This window comes from Schistocerca americana, chromosome 1 (assembly GCF_021461395.2).
Source record: "Schistocerca americana isolate TAMUIC-IGC-003095 chromosome 1, iqSchAmer2.1, whole genome shotgun sequence".
NCBI lineage: Eukaryota > Metazoa > Arthropoda > Insecta > Orthoptera > Acrididae > Schistocerca > Schistocerca americana.
This window is the reverse complement of record NC_060119.1, coordinates 381527813-381549599: the sequence shown is the minus strand read 5'-3', so window position 1 is coordinate 381549599 and position 21787 is coordinate 381527813. Positions and strand designations below refer to the sequence as shown.

The following is a 21787-nucleotide window of genomic DNA, read 5'->3' as shown; positions in this document are numbered from 1 at the left end:
TACTTTCGTGGAAATATTTTAGTATACAGTGTGGGACAATTAAGAAAGGCAACACATGTATCCAAAATGACTAAATATATCGAGGTGCAGTTTTCATTAAATTGTAGTGGACAATGTGGCAAATATTCTAACAAAATATGTCTGCTTGTGTCTGTATGTGTGGATGGATATGTGTGTGTGTGCGAGTGTATACCTGTCCTTCTTTCCCCCTAAGGTAAGTCTTTCCGCTCCCGGGATTGGAATGACTCCTTACCCTCTCCTTTAAAACCCACTTCCTTTCGTCTTCCCCTCTCCTTCCCTCTTTCCTGATGAGGCAACAGTTTGTTGCGAAAGCTTGAATTTTGTGTGTATGTTTGTGTTTGTTTGTGTGTCTATCGACCTGCCAGTGCTTTTGTTCGGTAAGTCACCTCATCTTTGTTTTTATATAATTTTTCCCATGTGGAATGTTTCCTTCCATTATATTGATATCATGTATTTTTTAATGTTTATAACTGCCAAATTAAGAGATCACCTTCTCTTAAAAACAGAAATACGTACTTTTTCCTGTGGCATTGGATACAGGCTTTGAAGAGGGTTCCACAACATAACTTTTATGGAATTTTGTAACAAGGCAACAGCACCACAAACCATTGTCCTGCCATCAAGTGAAAGCATCCCTCACATGTCCGTCATACAGTATCAAATGTAAATAAATACTTACCTCAGGTATGGTTTGTATGTTCACCTAGGACCTTGAAGCCCTTCAGTCTGTGCATTGCTGTGATAGCTATGAGACAACTTGCTCATGAAGCTATTCAGACTTTCACACTGCAAACGATAGTCAAATAGGAGTATATGGTTTCTGTGCATATTCAGTATCATCAAATTGTCAGAGAAGCAGTGCAGTTGTAGGCTGGAAGGGAAAGCCCTGACAATCCGTCTTTGCAAACATAATTAGGAAAATTTCAAGAAACTGGAAGTGTGAAGAATAAAACCCATCAATGAAAAAGAACCACAACTAATGAAAGAAATGCGAACAATATTTTAGCAGGAGTAACACACAATCTCCATGTCATTACCAGCCAACTTGATGTGCAAGTGGGATAAGCTAAACGAGTGTTCTGCTAGTACCACATTCCAATGTATATAATCCCACCTACCCCTTTGTTGACAGCTGTTTGTGGATGAAGCATTGTTTAAAAACTGTGGGCAATAAATCTTCACAATACGCACCAACTGTCAACTGAAACTCCACAATGGTTGAGGGAAGTGGATAAGCAATGACCTTGGTCTGTCAACGTGTAGTAGGCACTTTTCAAGAAGTGCGTCATCGGTCCCTATTTTATTGACGAAACTCTAAACAACTACAAGCATCTGTAGAGGCATGCTGCTGCAGTTCAGTATCAAAATGACAAATATGCCACCCATGCAGATCGTGAAAGAACTTGTAGAATGGTTGAAAAAGAGACTCTTATTTTTTAGATGACGTCATCACCAGAGATCGAGACATGGGCTCCTGTGTACGACCCAGAAACGAAGCCTCAAAGCTGAGAGTAGCACACATCCATGTCTCCCAGGCCCAAGAAAGTAAGAATGAGCAAATCAAAAATGAAAACTATGCTAATCACCTGCTTCGGTGCAAAAGACTTGATCCATTTGGAGTTCATACGGTGAGGAATGACTGAACACAGCTGACCACCTTGGACTGTTAAAAAGAATAGCAGATTGTATCACCCGGCCGATACATATGCCCACTTCAACACAGACACTGCGTCAGGACAACGTGCTGTGCTACAATGCTCTGTTGATTCAGGAGATCCTAGGGAAGTGCAACTTAGCAACAATGTCACAGCGGCCCTACAATCCCAACATGGCACCATCAGATTTCTTCCTTTTTCTGTGCATCAAAACCAAGATGAAGGGGTGCCCTTTTAATACCATTGAGGATATCCAAAAGGCAGCAACACATACTCTAAATGAAATTCCAGTCACCACCTTCCAGAAAGTGTAACAGGCATGAGCAATTGCCGGAAGAAGTGTATCACTGCTCAAGGTAAGTACTTCAAAGAATTTTAATAGATTGTATGTTTTGGATCAATAAATTTTTTTGTAGAGACAAAATTGCATTGTGGTTGGTTTCTACCACGTTTTTGATATGTAAAACATGCCACAGAAAAGAGTTTGTTCACCTAGTGACAATCCTTTGCATCAAGATGTGCCACTAAATAGCCAGGCACTGGAGTTACTGTGGAGAGCTGTTGAGTTTTAAAAGCAGGAGAAAGGATAGGTAATTAGTCATGGACAGCCGTCAGTTCCTGCAGATGAAGTAGTAGAATCCACATCAAAAACTCTTGGAATTAGTGCAATAACAGTAGTAAGGGAGTGTTGCTGCAAAAGCTGAGAGATGTAGACGTCATCCGTAATGATTACAAGGTATGTGGATCAGATAATGTATTCTTAGCAACACCTGGAAACGAAAAGCAGCCTCACCCTGCCACAAACATAGATTCTTTCCAGACTGATGATATCTGCAGGCATATTTATGCTATCTACAGCAGGAAAGAATATTCTACCGTAGCTATGCTGCTAGTGTCATTAAAAAGAAAGTGAACTTTTCAAGGGTGGGAAAATGTAACTAAAACTTGGGCTGAAAAGTATCAGTTTCTGTTACAAAATGCTAGATGGACGCAAAGTCCTGTTAGAAATGGCATATAATGCAATGACTTGAAACATATTCTTTCACAAATTTGTGGGGGAGGACATTCATTCCACAATGTGGCTAGACAAAATGCGAGTTAATGCCATGAAAGCTGTCAATAAATGTTGGACGGATGACACGCCAAGCAACAGTGATCATCAGCTGATGGGAAGAGGAGCAAGACCGATTGTGGTCGACGCAGGTTCTTACAGTGGTTTTGTTCCTGTTGCACGTTTAGTTCTTCGGTCCAAAATAACAGGTGATTACTGTGAAGACATGGACCACACATCATTTGTTGAGTGGTTCAGAAATCTTTTAAAACAGTTTTCTGTCCCTACAACAATTCTAGTAGACAATGCTCCATATCACTCAGTGATACTGACCAAAGGCCCAACCACAAACGACTGCAAAGAAGCTACAATGAAACGGTTACAGGCGCGAAATATTGCTGTGGATATGAGCATGACAAAGCTTCTGCTATATTAGCTTGTTGAAGAAAATAAGTCTGTGACACCTACAAGCTCTTGTGACTGTGGATGCCTCATGGTGGAAAAAGGTCGAGCATGATGAAAACTTGACTTGAGCAGCACGGAAAATGAAAGTATCATTAGTGACCATGAACAGCTGATGATTTGCCTTTCTGGTGATGACAATGAGGATAATTTTGGCGCTGATTCCGACAACAGTGACAATGGGGAACTGGACATAATTGCACCACTGTTGCCGTAAATTGGTGAGTAAAAAGCTATGAATAATGAAATGATAATTAAATGGACACCCTAGCTGCAAACAGACGTTGATGTACTTCATTGGGGACATGTTGAAAATGTTTAATTATCATTTCATTTCTAGCAAAGCTGCATGGTCATCCACGGTAACTGTTCTTTCGGGAAGAGATACTACCATCATATATAGTTAAAATATGGCTTCCCGGCCATTGACCTTCTTGTGCAAACGCACATGCTATGCCCGAACTCGTACGGGACTTGGTAGATTAATCTGCCACGAGTAATGAGTATGATGGGCAAACATCTATTAGGCGCACTACGAATGTAGTGGTGTGGACATGTTGGGAATGTGGATCTCACGGGGAGCGTGCAAGGGATAAGTCCCTGCAGATGCACTATCCTCTGTGCCCACGGTGGCTCAGATGGATAGAGCGTCTGCCATGTAAGCAGGAGATCCCGGGTTCGAGTCCCGGTCAGGGCACACATTTTCAACATGTCCCCAATGAAGTACATCAAAGCCAGTTTGCAGCTAGGGTGTCCATTTAATTACCATTTCATTTCTAGCAAAGCTGCATGGTCATCCACGGTAACTGTTCTTTCACGAACAGATACTACCGTCATATATAGCTATGAATAATGGTTATTTGTTGCATCACTGTCATAATAAAACCTAGAGTGAGAAGTTGCTATCTCAGTTATTATTTACTTTTGCAAACTACATAATATATTGCTTTCAAGATACTGGTCACTATCAAATGCTTATTTCCTGTATTTCCTTCGCTCCATTATGGAAAGTGTGTGCTTCGTTAAACTTGTATCTACAGTATTATGTAGTTGTTTCTTTCCTGTCACATTGTGGTAGCAACTGAAAAACAAATTGTTATTGCTCATTAGCTGATATTTACAAGGTAGAACGGAAATCCATATCGTCTTCTACGTGTATAGAGGCTGCTGTTGCAATATTGCTATTACAGTAGAGCCAATGTAACTTGATGTAACGCGAACTGTCAAGTGCAATTTTTCTCCAGTGCATGTGTAATATTTCTTTTACCACACATTTGTTACTGCCAGCTAAACTCTTGGTGTATGACATATGGCCCTTCCTTTCTTTTTCTTTCCTGAGGGATAACACCACCAATAATAAATGTTCTTGCTTGTTTAAAACTCACCTTTTTATTAATAGCCCATATTTTATCCCACTCCATAAGTACGACAGATCGGGATGAGCCTTGGGCCACAATAAATTGCTTGAGTCCTTCTACTGTCATACCATGACGCAAGATGCCTCTAACTGTTGGAAACCTTGGGTCATCCCTGGAAAATAAAGTTACAGTAATATGTTTCTTGAAGTTCCCACAATGGATAGAATATCTCATCATTTTTCAGGCATGCATCCTTGTCCTATGTACTTTTTGCACACTGAAAAGGAATTTTACAAATACTCACTTTCGTAAAATCAGATAATCTTTCACTCATCCCGGAAGAGCTGCAAGTTTGAAGACGATATAACAGCATTGTTTAAGCATGCTTAACTTCCATTTTCTTTTCATCTGATAATCAATATTATGAACAGATTGATGCTATTGGCATGGATAGCTCTCTCTCACCAAAGGTATATAGTTTATTTATGAAGGTATTTGAAGAAAAAGCATTAGATTCGCAGCTACCAATTTATGCTTTTAGATGTCCATCTGCCACCATCTTTCACAAGCTACAAGCACACTGAAAACTTTTGTCCTGGATGCACGCCCGAAAGATGACTCATAAGTTTGTATTTTTAAAGTGCAAAGTGTATATATTCCAAAACAAATGAATATATCTTTCACTCATAATCTCATAAATAACCCATATATCAAGCAATGACAACCACGTTATGTCACAACAAACCTACAATAATACTACAAACAAAAACATAAAAAACCAGAAATTCATCTGCTGATATCAGTCCACGTGCAGCAAGATATTAAAAAAATTAATATGAACACAAGATTAAGAACCACACTTGATGAGGTTTCCCCATGGAGTACAGATTGTGCTGGAAAAATATATGAAGTTTTGAACAGTGAAGAAAGATTGGTGCCCTCCAGGCTGAACTAGAAAATGTGTATTCTGCACTTTATAGATTAATTTTGGAAAGACTGTGGAAACTGGAAAATAGCAACAAGTAAAAAGCAAAGATAAAAACGTGCATGCAAACATACCATTAATTCAACCAAGGAACTGAATGACTTGTTACTTGGAATAGGAGAAGAGCCTAAGGTAGTTTCTTTAGGGGACAGCAGCCTCGTACAGATAGCATTAATGCATGTTTGGAAGCAAGATCTGCCAGGAGGGCTATAAGGCAATTGTTACAAGAAAAGCTAGTTGTAAGTTAGGTCACATGTTTAGTGAAACTAAAAGCTAAACTAGCAAGATTATATGGAACATATGGGCCTTATGCAGAGATTTTGAAGAGTAGTCTTAGAAGCCCTCAGTACGAGGCAGGAAACAGCCTGTATTATGACAGATTATAACAATAAAATACGTGAAATAGGAGCAGCAACAGCATGTACACAAACAATTGAGCTTTCTGCAGGCTCCACTATGCAAAGACCAACAGTAAATTATTGTAACTGTCAGCTATGTGACAAAGAAAAGAACTTATTGCTGTTGGCTGCAGATAAGTCTAATACTTCGGTTGTATGTCGTGTAGCAACAGGGAAAATCGAAAAAGAAGAGAAGGGGGGATGGTATGGCTGAGAGAGAGAGAGAGAGAGAGAGAGAGAGAGAGATAGAGAGAGAATTGTGGGGGAGGGGTGCAGCATGTCACAGACAGGCAGCTTTGAAAAAATGAAACAGACCAAAATATTGTGTCCAACATTTTCTAGAACAGTCTAATTTGTTTATCAGTGAATTGATGAACACAGTAGATGAGATTCCAGCAATATTAGGAAAAGAACAGATAGCTATTCACCATAAAGATGACACAATGAGTAGCAGAGAGGTACAACGAAAAGACAGTTACACATATAGCTTCCGGCCATAGTCTTCTTCTGTAAAGAGAACACACACACACACACACACACACACACACACACACACACACACACAGCAAGCATACCTCCCACACATGACTGCTATCTCCAGCAACTCCAACTGCTCATTTGTGTGCGAGGTGTGCTTGCTCGTCAGAATGTGTGTATGTTTTCTTTTTTGAAGAAGGCTTAGGCCGAAAGCTAAACGTGTAACAGTCTTTTCGTTGTGCCTGTCTGCAACTCAACATGTCACCTCCATACTGAGTAGCAATCTATCCTTTCCTTAATGTTGTAGATAACCCAATCTGGACTCTCCACTGATAGACGAGGTTCATGTATGTTTAGAAAATTAGCTGTACTCTGAAGAGACAAATGTTCTGTGCATTTCTGAACAGCACACAACAACAAAGAGGCTTATAGCCTAAAAGTTTCAGTGTAGGGGAATCATTTCATTCCACAAATAACTCAGCATGTTCCTTTGTATAACTCTTCATCTATTTATTCTTAACATAACAACTCAATAATTTTTCCTGGAAAAGCTTAAATTTTTTGAAATGAATGTTATTAGAAACAACTGCTATGAATCATACAGTTAAAAAAACAAGTAAAAAGTGATGCTGAATAATTTGAACAGCGCATGAAGGACAGAAAGTGGCAGTGGCTTGGGAAGAAAACAGAACTACCCATGTGGTGTAATTTTGGGCCAACTCCTACTCCTTTATAAGTGGGCAAACATAAATTTAGCACAATTTGTACATTTTGCAGAACTGAAAGGAACATAATACTGAGCTTCTCAAACTGTTAAGTCCAGCAACTTCTGTTCCTTACTTACATCACTTGAGAGTATGGGGAGACAAATGAATCAACATCTTAACACGTTTGTCTATGTACACCCATTTCTGTATTATGGTATTATTTTCTGTTGTAAATTGTCACTTGGGAGAGAGAGCAGTGGGGGAAGCATAATGACAATAGTATGTAGTTCTTATTAAATTAATTTTGTACACATCTCTTTAAGTGAGGCATTCTACCTGCACCATCAGAGCATATATACATGTTTTTTTCAAACGAAATTCATCGTAACTAATACCTGTGCTAACGACAACACAACTCTCAGATTAATGTGAACCTACAACACCTCTGCTCGCACTGACAAAGACATGTTAAGAAAGAACCAGTGATTTGAATGTCATCCTTCAGTTTCAATTTCCCAGTTTTATGCTCCACAAGCCGGGTCATTATGTGAGCCCATGAAGTTTGACAGGTACCTAAAATTGTGTGTTGAGTATGTCTATTTTATGACAGTATCTACGGTACTACAGAAAATGCACACCACAAAACTGTTTGTTACCTTTGATATAGGTCAGTGACTTGAAAATATTCTTAAAATGGCTGGAACTTACCATCCATCAACTAGTCCGCTTTCAACAAACCAAGCAAGTTTCCTCTTAGATAGAACTGTGTTTGTCATATTAAGTCTACTGTATTCCCATATATATGGTTTCCGCAAGCCAAGAACATCTATAAACCAATAAAATTGTTCATCACGATCATGGTACTCAGTTGTTCTTAGACAGTGTGTAACACCTTCAATACTGTCTACAATGGGACAGGCAAAATCATATGTTGGGTAAACCCTGCAAATAAGCAAGTCACATTACATTATTCTACAGTACAGAAAATAATTGAAATTACATTTTCCACATCATTATATAAGCACTCCTTACTTGTACTTGGTTCCAGTTTTGGGATGTGGCTCATTTTTGCACCTGTAAATTGTTGGATCACGCATACAACCAATGACAGAATTCATATCAATTTTTGCACGTACACAACATTTTTGGCCAAATTCTGTTCCCTGCTTCATTTCGGTCCACATCTTTAAATTCTGTTCCACACCTGAAGGGAAAAAAAGGAAAAAAATCTGAAGTTGCATGCCTGTAACAGTGCCTGATGATAACTTCCCAGTAATCTATTTACTTGAAATAACAAAAGTTGACGATTAAATAAAAAATGCATTTTAATGCTAACAATATCACTTTTAAAGTAATTAGTTTTTTATGGTGATTTCCGCAGCATCCTTTAGCACTGGTGGCAATTGCTTCAAATGCAGCACACACCATCACCTCAATTACCTGTTTGCCAAATTACAACTAAACATTATCCAAGAGCAAATTACTACATTTCTCTTCCAAATCGATCCACTCCTCATCTACACAATGTTCCGGTCATCATTTTACATCTATCACATACTTTCCCACAGAGATGGCTGATGGGTGAATGAATATTCTCACATCATAGAACTATCCTACAGCCCACAGCACAATTTCTTCCTGCATCACCATTTCCCAAATTTGCAACATATTATCCACAGTTCTCTTTACAACCATCTATTGCTTTCATTTGTTCCTTTCCTGAATCAATTTAACATTTCACTTTTTTTTCTGTTAATCAAACTCCACCCATTTTTCCTCCAATATTCCCCAGTGTTACCCACCACTCATTGACACCAAGTACATTCCCCCCCCCCCATGACATCCCATCCCAAATGGATCCCTTCTCCAACAATCTGTATCAGTTCAGGGCAGTATACTTATCTCGCTAGCTGAAACCCAGTCCCACAATTGGTTTCTTACTTGCTGCTTAAACTGTGGACACCCCCCCCCCCCCAGCCTAACCACAAAAATTCCCTTTTCTCTGGATGCCAACTTCCTATTCACAAAGACCTTAAAATACAGGGTGTACATAAAGTCTGGGAACACTTTCAATTATTTACTGCACAAGAACCAAACATTGTACAGATATCACGCATATGTCATTTTGAAAGTTTTTTTTTTTTTCCATGTATACCGCCATAGTTTGGTAATCTCCTGATTGTCAGTGCTAGTTGCAAACATGACGAGTTCAGGTGCGGAGCGAGCTTTCTGTGTGTTGGAGTTCGAAAAAAACAAGTGTGCTACAGCAGTTCAACAGATGTTTTGAACGAAGTACGGTAAGAAGCCACCAACAAGGAAGGCCATTTACCACTGACACAATAAATTTGTTATGACGGGTTGCTTGTGCCCAGCAAAGAGAAGCACACGTCCCAGTGTGAGTGAAACGAATGTGGAGTGCATACGAGAGACATTCATAAGGAGTCCAAAGAAATCGGTGCGTCGTGCATCCTGTGAACTCTAAATTGCTCCAATGACAGTGTGGAAAGTCCTGTGACAGAAACTGTCTATGAAACCATTCAAATTGCAGCTAGTACAGAATCTCAACGACAACAACAAAGACAAGCATTTTGAGTTTTGTTTGCAGTTGCAACAACTGAATGAGGATGGGATGGCATGGCATTGTTGATCACTTAATTTTCAGTGACGAAGCCACTTTTCACACTAATGGGAAAGTGAACAGGCATAATTGCCGAATCTGGGGTACAAAGCATCCACATGAATGCATTGAATTTGAGCATGTTTCCCCAAAGGTAAATTTTTTTATGCATTGTCACAATGAAAATTGTACGGGCCATTCTTCTTGCTGAGAGCACTGTCACTGGATATTTCTACTTGGACATGTTGCAGCAATGGCGGATGCCTAAAATGCAATCGGATTCTCTGTTCGTCTTTCAGCAGGATGGGGCTCCACCACACTTTCACCGTGAAGTTTGTTGGTATCTGAACACGGAGCTGCCGCATCGACGGATTGGCTGTGCTACAGAAAGGATAGCTGTTTCATGAAATGGCCTCCCTGATCACCAGATCTCACTTCATGTGACTTTTTTCTGTGGGGACACATTAAAGATCTGGTGTATGTACCGCGCCTCTACCACGTGATGTAGAACAGCTCTGGGAGAGAATACAGGAAGCGACTGCCACAGTCGACGATGCCATGTTATGACGGGTATGGCAAGAATTCGATTACTGTATTGTCGCCTGCTGGGTCACTCATGGTTCCCATATTGAATGTTTGTAAAAAAACTTTCTGAGTTTCTCTTCAAAATGCAATATATATGACATCTGTACAATCTTTAGTGCTTGTGCAATAAATAACTGAAAGTGTTCCTGGACTTTATGTACACCCTGTATTTAGCTTCTGCCTGTATCTATCCCTCACAACCTTGATACTACAGAAACAAATCTCCATAGCACAGGCATTATTGAACCATCTCTTCTACCTGTGCATTCTCTTACAGTGCAGCCAAACTACTAAGCAATATCTCCCAAACTGAAATCCTTGCTCTCCAACAACCAAAAGAGCACTCCAGACATCACCTCCAAAAACTATCAAATGTTTCAATGACCTGTTCCCACCTCAAAGCACCACTACTCATCAACACCCTCAGTGAACCACCTCATCAACCTCTTAATAGCACCCAGTTCCTGTCTGCCCTATCACACCAAACTACCTTCCAACATCCCATTAAACCCAAAACTAAACAAACCCAAAATACTGTTGTCAAACTATACACCAAATGCCTCAATAGTACAGAAGTTCCAGTCCTGCACAAAGGCCTCACCTTCTGCCCCAAATCAAAGTTCAAATCATGCTGGATTTGTCAAAAACCTACTCTCCTTCTGATATCTACAGTGAACACTTCTTTACTACCAATTCCTGGGACCAAATTCAAACTAATCCCAACAACAAACCTTTTCTCTCTCAGAACATGTCACCATCCAACTGTGACCCATCCATCTCCACCTACCCATCCCTGGCTACATCCCAGGAATTCCTTACCTCAAATTTGGCTTCACCATCCTTCCCTAGGTTTCTCCCTTTGAACACAAACTTCTCAATGAAATGAAACGATGGTTTGGCATTACTGGCTGGGAGATACCATCTGACAATGTTCGGTCGCCTTGTGCAAGTGTTACTTGGCACCACTTCAGAGACAATCTCCAAATGGATGGGAACCAAACCAAGAACCCCAAGATCTAGAGACAGTGATACTGACTATTAGAGCAGGAGCGGACACTTCTCACTGGAAGAAAGAACTGCCACCTGCAACCTCAAGCCAGGCAATCATCTAACCATCTGCAACCTCAAGATAGACCCTGATCTAACCATCCTCCCAGCAGACAAAAGCACCGCACCACTGTCACATTGAACTGCAGTGATTGCCTTACCAGAGGTATCTGTCAACTGTTTCCACCTATTAGCCCAGCCACAGTGAACATATCACAGAAGTCTAGCATAATCTCCAATCCCCAATCAAATCCTGAGGCTCATCCCAGAGTCTTTCCTGCTGAATATCTCCCCTCCTCATCCAAAGAGCAACCTCCCCCCCCCCCCTCCCCCCGTCCCCACCAACCTCCCCACCCATAAACCACCTATACGCTTCCCAAGATCCATAAACCCTACAATCCTGGACATCCCACTCGCCCACAGCCTGGCCTCTCATATCAAAAGGTACAAACCACTTCTTTCACCAACTTTAGAAAATCCCCACCCAATTATCACCTGAATCCCTACTTGTCACTGTTGATGACACTCCAAACCCACCATCTCATACCTTACACATCTAATTAATTACATCCACACACATAACTACATCTCCTTTGGAGGAAAGATACATAAACCAATCAGTGGCACACCTGTGGGCACCTGCAGAACATGCCTCTAATGCCAATCATTTTATGGACCATTAGAGGAAACCTTCCTTGCCTTCCAAAGCCCTTTGTTTCCGGTTCATTGATATTTTCATGATCTGCACCCTGGGTCAAATCACCCTATCCTCATTCCTTCACAGCTTCAACACCCACACTCCTACCCCTTCTCAGTCCAATGTGCCATCTTCCTGGAGATTGACCTTCACCTCTCAAATGGCTCCATCCAGATCTCTGTGTATATGAAGCCCACTAACCATTAACAGCACATGCATTTTGATAGATGCCATCCCTTCCACACCAAAATATAAGCCTTTCACTCATGGATGGCACATCTGCCATGTTGAGAATAACCATGCTCAATATACTGAAGGCACTGTCCCACAAATCTCGTCCAAAAACAAATTTCCCACACCATATCCTTATCACTCCCTAGAACCAGTTGCAAAGGATCATGCCCTACATCACTGAGTATCATCCGGATTGGAGGAATTAAACAATGTTCTTCACTGGGACTTTTGACGTTCAATCATGGTGCCCAGAAATGATGGACCTCCTACTCACTCCTCCTAAAGTGGCATCCCGTCACCCACCTATAAGCTAAATCCACCCCCTAGCCTTGCGGAATACCCAGACGCAAGACTGTCTGATTCACCTCCTCAGCACATCTTAATCCAACCCCATCATAAGTTTATTCCATCCCAGATAATCAAAGGCAGGACCACCTGTGAAATCAGTCGTGTTATATACCAGTTCCATTGCAATTTCTGCACAGCATTTCATGGGGGGCATGACCACTACCTGACAGTCCACCAGAATGAATGGCCGCTGCAGACTTGAGTCCCTAGTGGTAGAACACGCTGTTGAGCACAACATGTTCAGGTTCAATGGCTGTTTCACAAACTGCACCTTCTGGAATCTTCCTAGAGTTTCACAACCTGTGCCATAGGGGTCCTTCCTCATGCGCCAACTTTTCTAAAGTACATAGATGAGAGTTATAACTGTAACACATCTTTCGTTCTCGAAATCCTCCTGGCCTCAATCCTACTAATCCCCTGCATTCACATCTGCTTCCTCACAGGCCCTGCATTCACATCTGTTTCCTCACAGGATTCCCTTCCCCCGTTTTGTCACCTCTTCCAAATCCTCTCCCTCGTGTCATCATTACTGCCACCATGCACAGCACAAACTCAACAATTCCTTTGTCTGCATGTCGCATTTTTATAATATGTGTTTCTCCCTTCACCCACTCCAAATGATACAACCCCTAACCCCAGTCTACCTGCTGAACTGCAGTCTCAGCATTGTGTATTCAGCAGTCCACAAATCAGCTGTACAGGTGTGTGTGGGGGTGGGGTGGTCAGGGGTATAGGAGTAGGGTGCTGGGGCAGGTGCGCTCTAACTTGAAAAACGATTAGTCTAAAAGCTGGCAAAGTTTTCAGTCTTGTTGCACGCCAGTCAATGACTAAATGCTTTTGATACCATGTGAGTTGTTACTTTTACAAATAAATTATTTACATTCTATCAGAAATTTGTATACCAAAATAAAGACTTCTTGTTACATTTTCCAGTGTGCTATTCATTCACTGACAGCAGAAGTCCCATTTTAAGATCCTAATAAGTTAATTTGCGTTAGTAACGACACTTTCTAATACTGAACGCCTTTTAAAAAAGCTGAGAATGTTTTAATACACGGTGTCAGAAAAAAAAAGACTCAATTTTAAATAGAATTATTTATTACGTTATTAGGAAGAAGGGCTTAACACCAATAAATTGCATACTAAATTACTCAGAAAAGACAGAAGTTTATAAAAATACATCATAAATGTTCAATATGTCCTCCGTTGGCTGCACGGATGACATCTAGCCGATAGCCGAATTCATCGCAAACTGAGCATAAGGTGTCTTCTGTCACTGAAGCTACAGCAGCTGATATAATGGTTTTTAGTTCATCAATGTCACTAGGTAAGGGAGGAATGTAAACACATTGTTTAACATATCCCCACAGGAAGTAATCACATGGTGTTAAGTCAGGGGACCTAGGAGGCCAAGAGTGTACAGCCTGGTCTCACAGTTCTGTATGTCTTATCCAATGCTGAGGCATGTTGGCATTGAGGAAACTGCGCACATTGTTGTGCCACTGTGGTGGTGCTCCATCTTGCTGATAGACGAAATCGTCAGAGTCAAGTTGTGGGAATAACCAGTTCCATAGCATTGCAAGATATGATTGTCCTGTTACAGTTTCTTCCTCAAAAAAGTAGGGTCCATAAACCTTGCTATGCGGAACAGCACAAAAAACATTTACTTTTGGTGAATCACATTTGTGTTCAATTGTTTCAAGAGGATTTTCAAGCCCCCATATACGCACATTATGTGGTGGACCTTACTGCTAATATGGAAAGTTGCCTCATCATATCAACCATGACATAAAAGTGTCATCTTCCATGTCCTCAAGACTAGCATTGCCGAAGTCCACTCACTTCACTTTACCAGTATCTCGAAGAGCTTGTACCAGTTGTAATTGGTATGGCTTCAGGGCTAAATGACACCGTATCACACACCACACTGTCATGCGTGGAAACACAAGTTCTCAGCTAGCACGATGCATAGACTTGTGGGGGTTCCACTCAAATTCTCGACAGATTTGTTCCACTCTATGCTCAGGAATGCGTGGACAGCCAGGACTTTTGTCTTCACACAGGCACCCTGTTTCTTCAAACTGTTTATATCACTGTCAAATGTTCTTTAGTGATGGTGGTTTAGCACGAAATCGAATATGAAACGCCTGCTGAACTACGATCACTGATTGACTACGACTAAATCCAATAACACAATATGCCTTCTGTTGCGCAGACGCCATTTTGTGCGAGTCTGGCTGCACATTTCAGGTCAGCACTCGTAGCGACATCTAGCAGATTTTTTCTGAAACTCTAGATAATGCCAATTATATCTAGTGCTGCTTCAGTTACCTAGTGACATTTGTCTCAATATTATTAAAAGTTAAAATTGGGTCATTCTTTTTGGGATCCCTGTATAACAACATACTTTTCGCTTACAAATGAACTTCATTATCCGAGGCCACTCAGTGTTAGAAGATTAATAGTGTCCCACATACATCAAGATATTTGAACATTCAATCAATACACGAGGACTGAGGGAAGAAACAACTTGTGTCCTATCTAGGGGACTGACTTGCTGTAGGTAGGTAGACCACTAAAATTCAAATCAGAATGGTTGGAGAGGGAGCTCATTACCACTTCTCCCATATACACTAAAGCTCCACAGAAACTGGTATAAGCTTCCGTATTCACATATAGAGATATATAAACAGGCAGAATATGGCACTGTGGTTGACAATGCCCATATAAGACAAATAGAGATATGTAAACAGGCAGAATATGGCACTGTGGTTGACAATGCCCATAGAAGACAACAAGTGTCTGGTGCAGTTGTTAGATTGGTTACTGTTGGTACTATGGCAGGTTATCAAGATTTAAGTAAGTTTTAACATGGTGTCACAGTCGGCACATGAGAGATGGGACATAGCATTTCCGAGGTAGAGATGAAGTGGGGATTTTCCCCTATGACCATTTCACAAGTGTACCGTGAATATCAGGAATACAGTAAAAAATCAAATATTTGACATTGCTGCAGCCCGAAAACGATCCTGTAAGAATGGGACCAACGACGACTGAAGAGAATCGTTCAACATGACAGAAGTACAACACTTCTGCAAATTGCTGCAGATTTCAATGATGGGCCATACCCAATTGTCAGTGTGCGAGCCATTCAACTAAACATCATTGATATGGGCTTTCAGAGCTGAAGGTCCAATTGTGCACCCCCGATGACTGCATGACACGAAGCTTTACGCCTCACCTGGGCCCGTCAACACCGACACTGGACTGATGGTGACTGGAAACATGTTGCCTGGTGGAATGAGTCTTGTTTCTAATGTTTCGAGCGGATGGATGTGTACAGGTATGGAGACAACCTCATCAATCCATGGACCCTGCATGTCAGCAGGGGACTGTTTATTCTGGTGGAGGCTCCGTAACAGTGTGGGGCATGTGCATTTGGAGTTATATGGGGCCCTGATACATCTATATACGTTCCTAACATGTGACATCAGGGTGTATATGCGGGCAAGGAAAAAAATTATCTGATTTCCCGGTTAAAAATACACTTTCTCCCGGGTGAAAACACACTTCTTCCGTGTTAAGTGACACTATATTTTTCCTGTAAAACTTATCAGTCCTTTGAATGGTTATGGGTTTATATACGGGCATTGAATTTCCCGGAGCCTTAGAAAACGAAACTCAAGGAAAAAAGAATCGTTTTGGAAATATCTTTTATGTGCAGCAACATGTATGCTGCATATTTTCGTATTACAAAAATATACATTGGAACTCAACCAAACACCGCATGTTACTATCCAAATCATTGAAATCGAGATTGCGATGTACTTTTGTAAGCCAGTCATAGCTCATCTCACGTGATCTTGCTGCCGATGTCAGCGGATATTCAGAACATGGGACACGTGATGTAATCAGCCAACAGCAATGTCACTGTTAAGTAGCATGAACAGACAAACAGAGAAAGTTAATAGTTTAAATTAATATATATATAGTGCTGCTACAAGAAAAGCAAAGCTTCCACATATAATACTGGTCTCATTAATAAGCTACAAGAGAAGCTAAGCTTTCGCATATAATGTTGATCTTTTTAGCGCGTGTTACACTTTAAGATATACCACACAAATGTGCGAGTAAAATTTTTAATAATGACATAAATGTCTGATCTTCAGGGTTTGAAATTCTTTTAAATGGCTCGTCATCAAAGAGTTGATTCTTAAATGAGAGTCAAATGCTCTGTAATTTAAGAAATTCATGGTACATTCTTGCACATGTTTCAACTTACGTAAAAGGATATTTACTTTGAAAGTAACGCTTTTCAAACCACCATTCGCAATATTTTTCCGCGACCTGTTAGAAATATGTTCGTTTCAGCAGTTGCCAGAGAGCGCACATAACAGGCGACACCACGCTTGTGCAGCTAGCATGATGTAGGAAGCCTGTATGTACGTACGTGTAAAACATTGAAAGATCATACATCATAAAAGAAACAAGACATCAGAGGATACTTCAAGAGCATCGGAATTTCGTAAACCATACTAAAATGTGCACATTTAAAATGCATACTTAAAAGTGCACACTCGTATACCTAGATTCCCAGTGAAGTAGACCGCGACCTGATACTAAGATTTTCAGTGTCGTCTTCAGGATGTAAATTTTCTTGGAGCACCAGTATTGTATTGTATCATGTTTGGTTCTTTATTATGGCATAATGCCATACGAGCTAGAAGATGAAAACGTGCACTTCAAATGCAGCGAACAGTTGAAACTAACCAGTACTGTGGAATTAAACATTTTGTTTCAAATACATTGACTGCCTCTGCCGAAAAGGCTAATAAAAGTCAAATTTCTTCAGCAAACAGACAAAAATAACTTCATTGTTCTACAAGGCGATTAATGCTTGAAAGGTGGAATTAAAATAAAATCTGAAACTAATAACATATTTTAGCCTCCCGTAATTATGTGAATGTATTTTAATTCACTTGATAGCACCCAGCCACAGATATCCGCTTTGTTTTCATTTGACATGAGAGTAAATGAAGGAAAAACAGCAAAAATCACTAAATGTAAACATGGGTCACATGGAGACTACCCACTATAACTCAGAATGAACATAAAACATATGTGTTCGAGGAAATGTAAGACATGTTGTTTGGTCTTAAGTGTGCCAAAGTGCAGTGCCACGCCTCTTCAGACAGCATTCTTCTATCGCACATCACTGTATTTTGCTTTGTGATATTGAAACATGTATATTTTGTAATGGATGCCATCGAACTAAATTCACGACAGTGGAGATTGGAATGTCCGGTAGTGCCTCTCCTGCTCCCAGTCAGCCGGTTTGACAGCTTGCCCTCTAAAAAAAACTCGAAATTAATAGTGAGTGGGATTATTTGTAATCGGGAGAACAAGAACTCTTAAGAAAATATGCACTCTTTATTGCCTATTAGCTAATAACTTGCTGTTTTCTGTGGCGTAAAATTAAATATAGGATACATAAAACCAATGAAGACAAGAGACAAATAAGAAAGTACATATTTCTTCAATCCTTAGCTCCTAGCATTTTCTCCTCTCTACTCTTGCTACGGCTTTACATGCATGCTTTCCTTTCTGCGAAAGAATCTATTACCCCATCAAAGTTCGTCCAACATTTTGCTACATGAAAAATCGAAATGTCGTTTCTAATACTGAAAAAGTTGTTAATAAAAATAATACTGAAGACTGGTGTGGTTTCTCAATCGGACTATGTCTATTTTGTCACTGTCTGCTAGATAAAACAAAATAGGCCTTTCTAATACTGCAGCAATTTTGTAACATACACCAAATAAACGAGAGTGTTTTGGCACAAATGGTCATTTTTATAACATGACAGAATATAATTCACCAAGTATCAATATAAAATGCCTATTAGGCCTACTATAAAGTAAAAAGCTTTATGTTAGGAAATAGTTCACATTTCATTCACATCCACCAGTTTCTCAAGCATGAGATCGAAATTTTTATATAAATTTGGAATTGTCTTATTCTTCCATAATTTGTGTGACGTCCCCGTTTCTTCTCCTTCCTCATTCTAACAAATAATCTTGTCGTCACCAATTCTGTAGTTATTCCTGCAATTGTCAAAATTTGTTCGTCGATTAACTTCACTAACCCTGCCAGAATCACAGGTTTAGTTATCCCACGATTATTCTCCGGTTAGGTATTGTTACATGTTCGTACAACACATTTTCCGCATTACTTCCAGAACAGAACATAAGCGGCTGCTAGCTGGGGACTTTACCACTGGTTCTCACTAGTGAAGCGACCTGGCCAAAAATTTTCTGTCAAAATTTCGTTTTCTTGGATACACGGAGAAGATATGTAATCTTTCTCACCTGTTATTCCTGTTAGTCGTTTATTTCCATTCTGGTAGTCTGAATCTATGAATGTTGCTACTAATTATAACAACGCTGAGCTGATCATTCGCAAACCCAATCAACCACATAATCAGACGCCGATTGACATTCATCCGTTCGGCTTTACTCCACTCAGCTCGTATAGCCCCGTCCCCTTTTGTCTGTGGAAAGTTTATTTCTAGATGCGACGAGGATTCTCCTGACAGACACATCATGTACATTATGCACGCATTCAAAAATCAACTTATTATTCATTCAGAAATCAACTTAAAATGTGTTCAAAATGGTTCAAATGGCTCTGAGCACTATGGGACTTAACATCTGAGGTCATCAGTCCCCTAGAACTTAGAATTACTTAAACCTAAGTAACCTAAGGCTATCACACACATCCATGCCCCAGGCAGGATTTGAACCTGCGACCGAGCGGTCACGTGGTTCCAGACTGAAGCACCTAGAACCGCTCGGCCGGCTGTGTTAAAAAATGTTTAAAAACCAACAGGAATGCGTTTCAAAATCATATGAATAATCGATAGACCAACGTGCGCTGGATGCTAAGCGGTTTGTGGAACGCGCTTTTTTCCCCTGAAGAATATGAATTTGGCGCCCCCTTTTCCCGGTAGCATCTACCTGCTTGCTGCAACTGCTTGCACAGCCAACAGCCACATTCCTGTAGCCAGAAGCGGGAGAATCTACTGCTGAAACGTGACTCAACTGCGCATGCACATCAACCCGCTTGTAAATGCTAAAACGAATCTAATGTAAACAGTTGTGACTTCACGCTCATCGGAGGCAATTTGCTGTTATGAAGCATTGCATAGTCTTCCTAAAGCCTTTGACACATTTTGCTGTTGGCACACCCTTGCATGATCACTGTGTGTCGTTAATGTATATGACACATTTCCTTTGCAGTTTAAGTTATTTTCGTTTTCTCTCTCGTTTATGTTTTATTGTTGAAGTGTTATTCTGCAGTAGTGGGATATAGTAATATCCTTTATTGGAGTATTGGTTCTTACCAGTCAAAATTACAAAAATGTAACAGAAAACTAAAACTCTGAAAAATTCCCAGGTTTTTCCCAGTTTTCTCCCGGATGAAAAAAATTCCCCGTGTTTTCCCGGATCTCCTGGCTGTGCCGTGTTGTATACACCCTCGACATGTACGTAAAGAACCTGTCTGATCATCTGCATATCCTTATGTCCAGAGTGCATTCCGATGGTCTTGGGCAATTCCAGCTGAACAATGCGACACCCCACACACCAAGAATTGCTAATGAGTGGCTCCAGGAGCACTCTTCCGAAATTAAACACTTCACTGGCCACCAAACTCCCCAGACATGAACATTACTGAACATCTGGGACGCGTTGCAATGTGCTGTTCAGAAGGGATCTCCAACCCCTCGTACTCTTACGGATTTACGGACAGCACTGCAGGATTCATGGAGTCAATTCCCTCCAGCACTACTTCAGACATTAGTTGAGTCCACATCACGTCATGTTGCAGCACTTCTGCTTGCTCGCAGGCGACCTACACAATATTAGGCAGGTGTAACAGTTTTTTTGGCTTTTCAGTGTATATGCTCATTGTTTTAAAAACTGTATCCCATTGCTCAGTTACACAGTGCTAGTCTTTTCCTTACAGCTTTTCCACCTGTGCACACCACATTTGGAGCAGAAAGCTAGAGCTGTTGAAATATACCGATAACCTTACCAGAGGCTATTGACAGACTGTATCCAATCCACTCATCCATAAACAGGTCTCCCACACCACCACCTCCTCTGACATCAGTAAATCTGTCAGCCATTCACTAATCAGTTCTCCTCTGATCATCCAGTATTACCCTGGTCCTGAAAAGCTCAACCACATCCTCCACCAGAGCTTCAATTACCTCTCATAATGCCCTGAGATAAAGGTAGCCTACCCAAATTACTCAAAGTAGTGTTCCGCCACCTATCCAACATACAAACTGTCCTTGTCCACACCTGTTCCAATCCTGCACCACTGGGGTCATTCCATTGTGGTCAGCCCAGGTGTTCCGTAGACTCACGCACCACCACCTACTGCAGATCAGTCACAGGCATTTTCTACCTAATAACAGGGAGCACCATACGTGAAAGCAACCATGTTACACATCACCTATGCTGCAATTACTGTTGAGCATTCTATGTGACCATGATGAGTAACTAACTGCCTACTTGCGTGTATGACCACCACCAACCTGCAACAAATCTGAGTATCTTGCTGCTGAACATGCTGCACACCACAACACAAATGATTTCAACAGCTGCTTCACTATGCAGGCTATTTGGATACTCCCTTGGAGTACAAGTTTCTCTGAAATACATAGGTGGGTTTTGTCTTTCCAGTGTATCTGGTAACCTGTCTCACAATGCCTCACCTTACTTTTTCCCTTCTCTCTTCTTCCCACAGCACTCCTTCCCCGTCTAGATTGTGTACTGCCTTCTATCACCCCTCTTCCTCTCCCTCCCCTCTCTCTCTCTTGCCCCTCCCTCTACTGCCCCCATCTCCCTCTTCATCTCCACCTAAGTGTCACTTTTCACCCTTCCCTTTTTTATGCTCAACCCTGTTTCCCACCACCCCTCCTTACATCCTTGCCTATCCTTTCCCACCTCAGCAGCCCAGGCAACTGCTTCCAATAATCAATAATAAATAATTAGTCTCATCAAGGTCACTGGAGTATGCACGCACGAGCGTGCGTGTGTCTGGATGGAATCTGTATTCCCTTTCTGTCTGTGACTGG

At 40.9% G+C, this 21787-nt stretch overlaps 1 protein-coding gene and 1 non-coding gene across 2 annotated transcripts in view; one reads left to right on the top strand and one right to left on the bottom strand.

Annotated features, from left to right (window-relative positions):
• LOC124601218 (bifunctional glutamate/proline--tRNA ligase) overlaps positions 1-21787 on the bottom strand; it is a 252178-nt gene that overhangs the window by 135346 nt on the left and 95045 nt on the right. Inside the window, exons 7-9 of the mRNA XM_047136226.1 lie at positions 8147-8318; positions 7823-8056; positions 4575-4719 (exon numbers count right to left, since the gene is read on the bottom strand). Of these exons, the coding sequence (XP_046992182.1) occupies positions 4575-4719; positions 7823-8056; positions 8147-8318 (551 nt within the window). The remainder of the gene's footprint in view (positions 1-4574; positions 4720-7822; positions 8057-8146; positions 8319-21787) is intronic.
• Positions 3812-3886, top strand: Trnat-ugu. Its single transcript has one exon. It is a non-coding gene; the product is annotated as a tRNA-Thr (tRNA).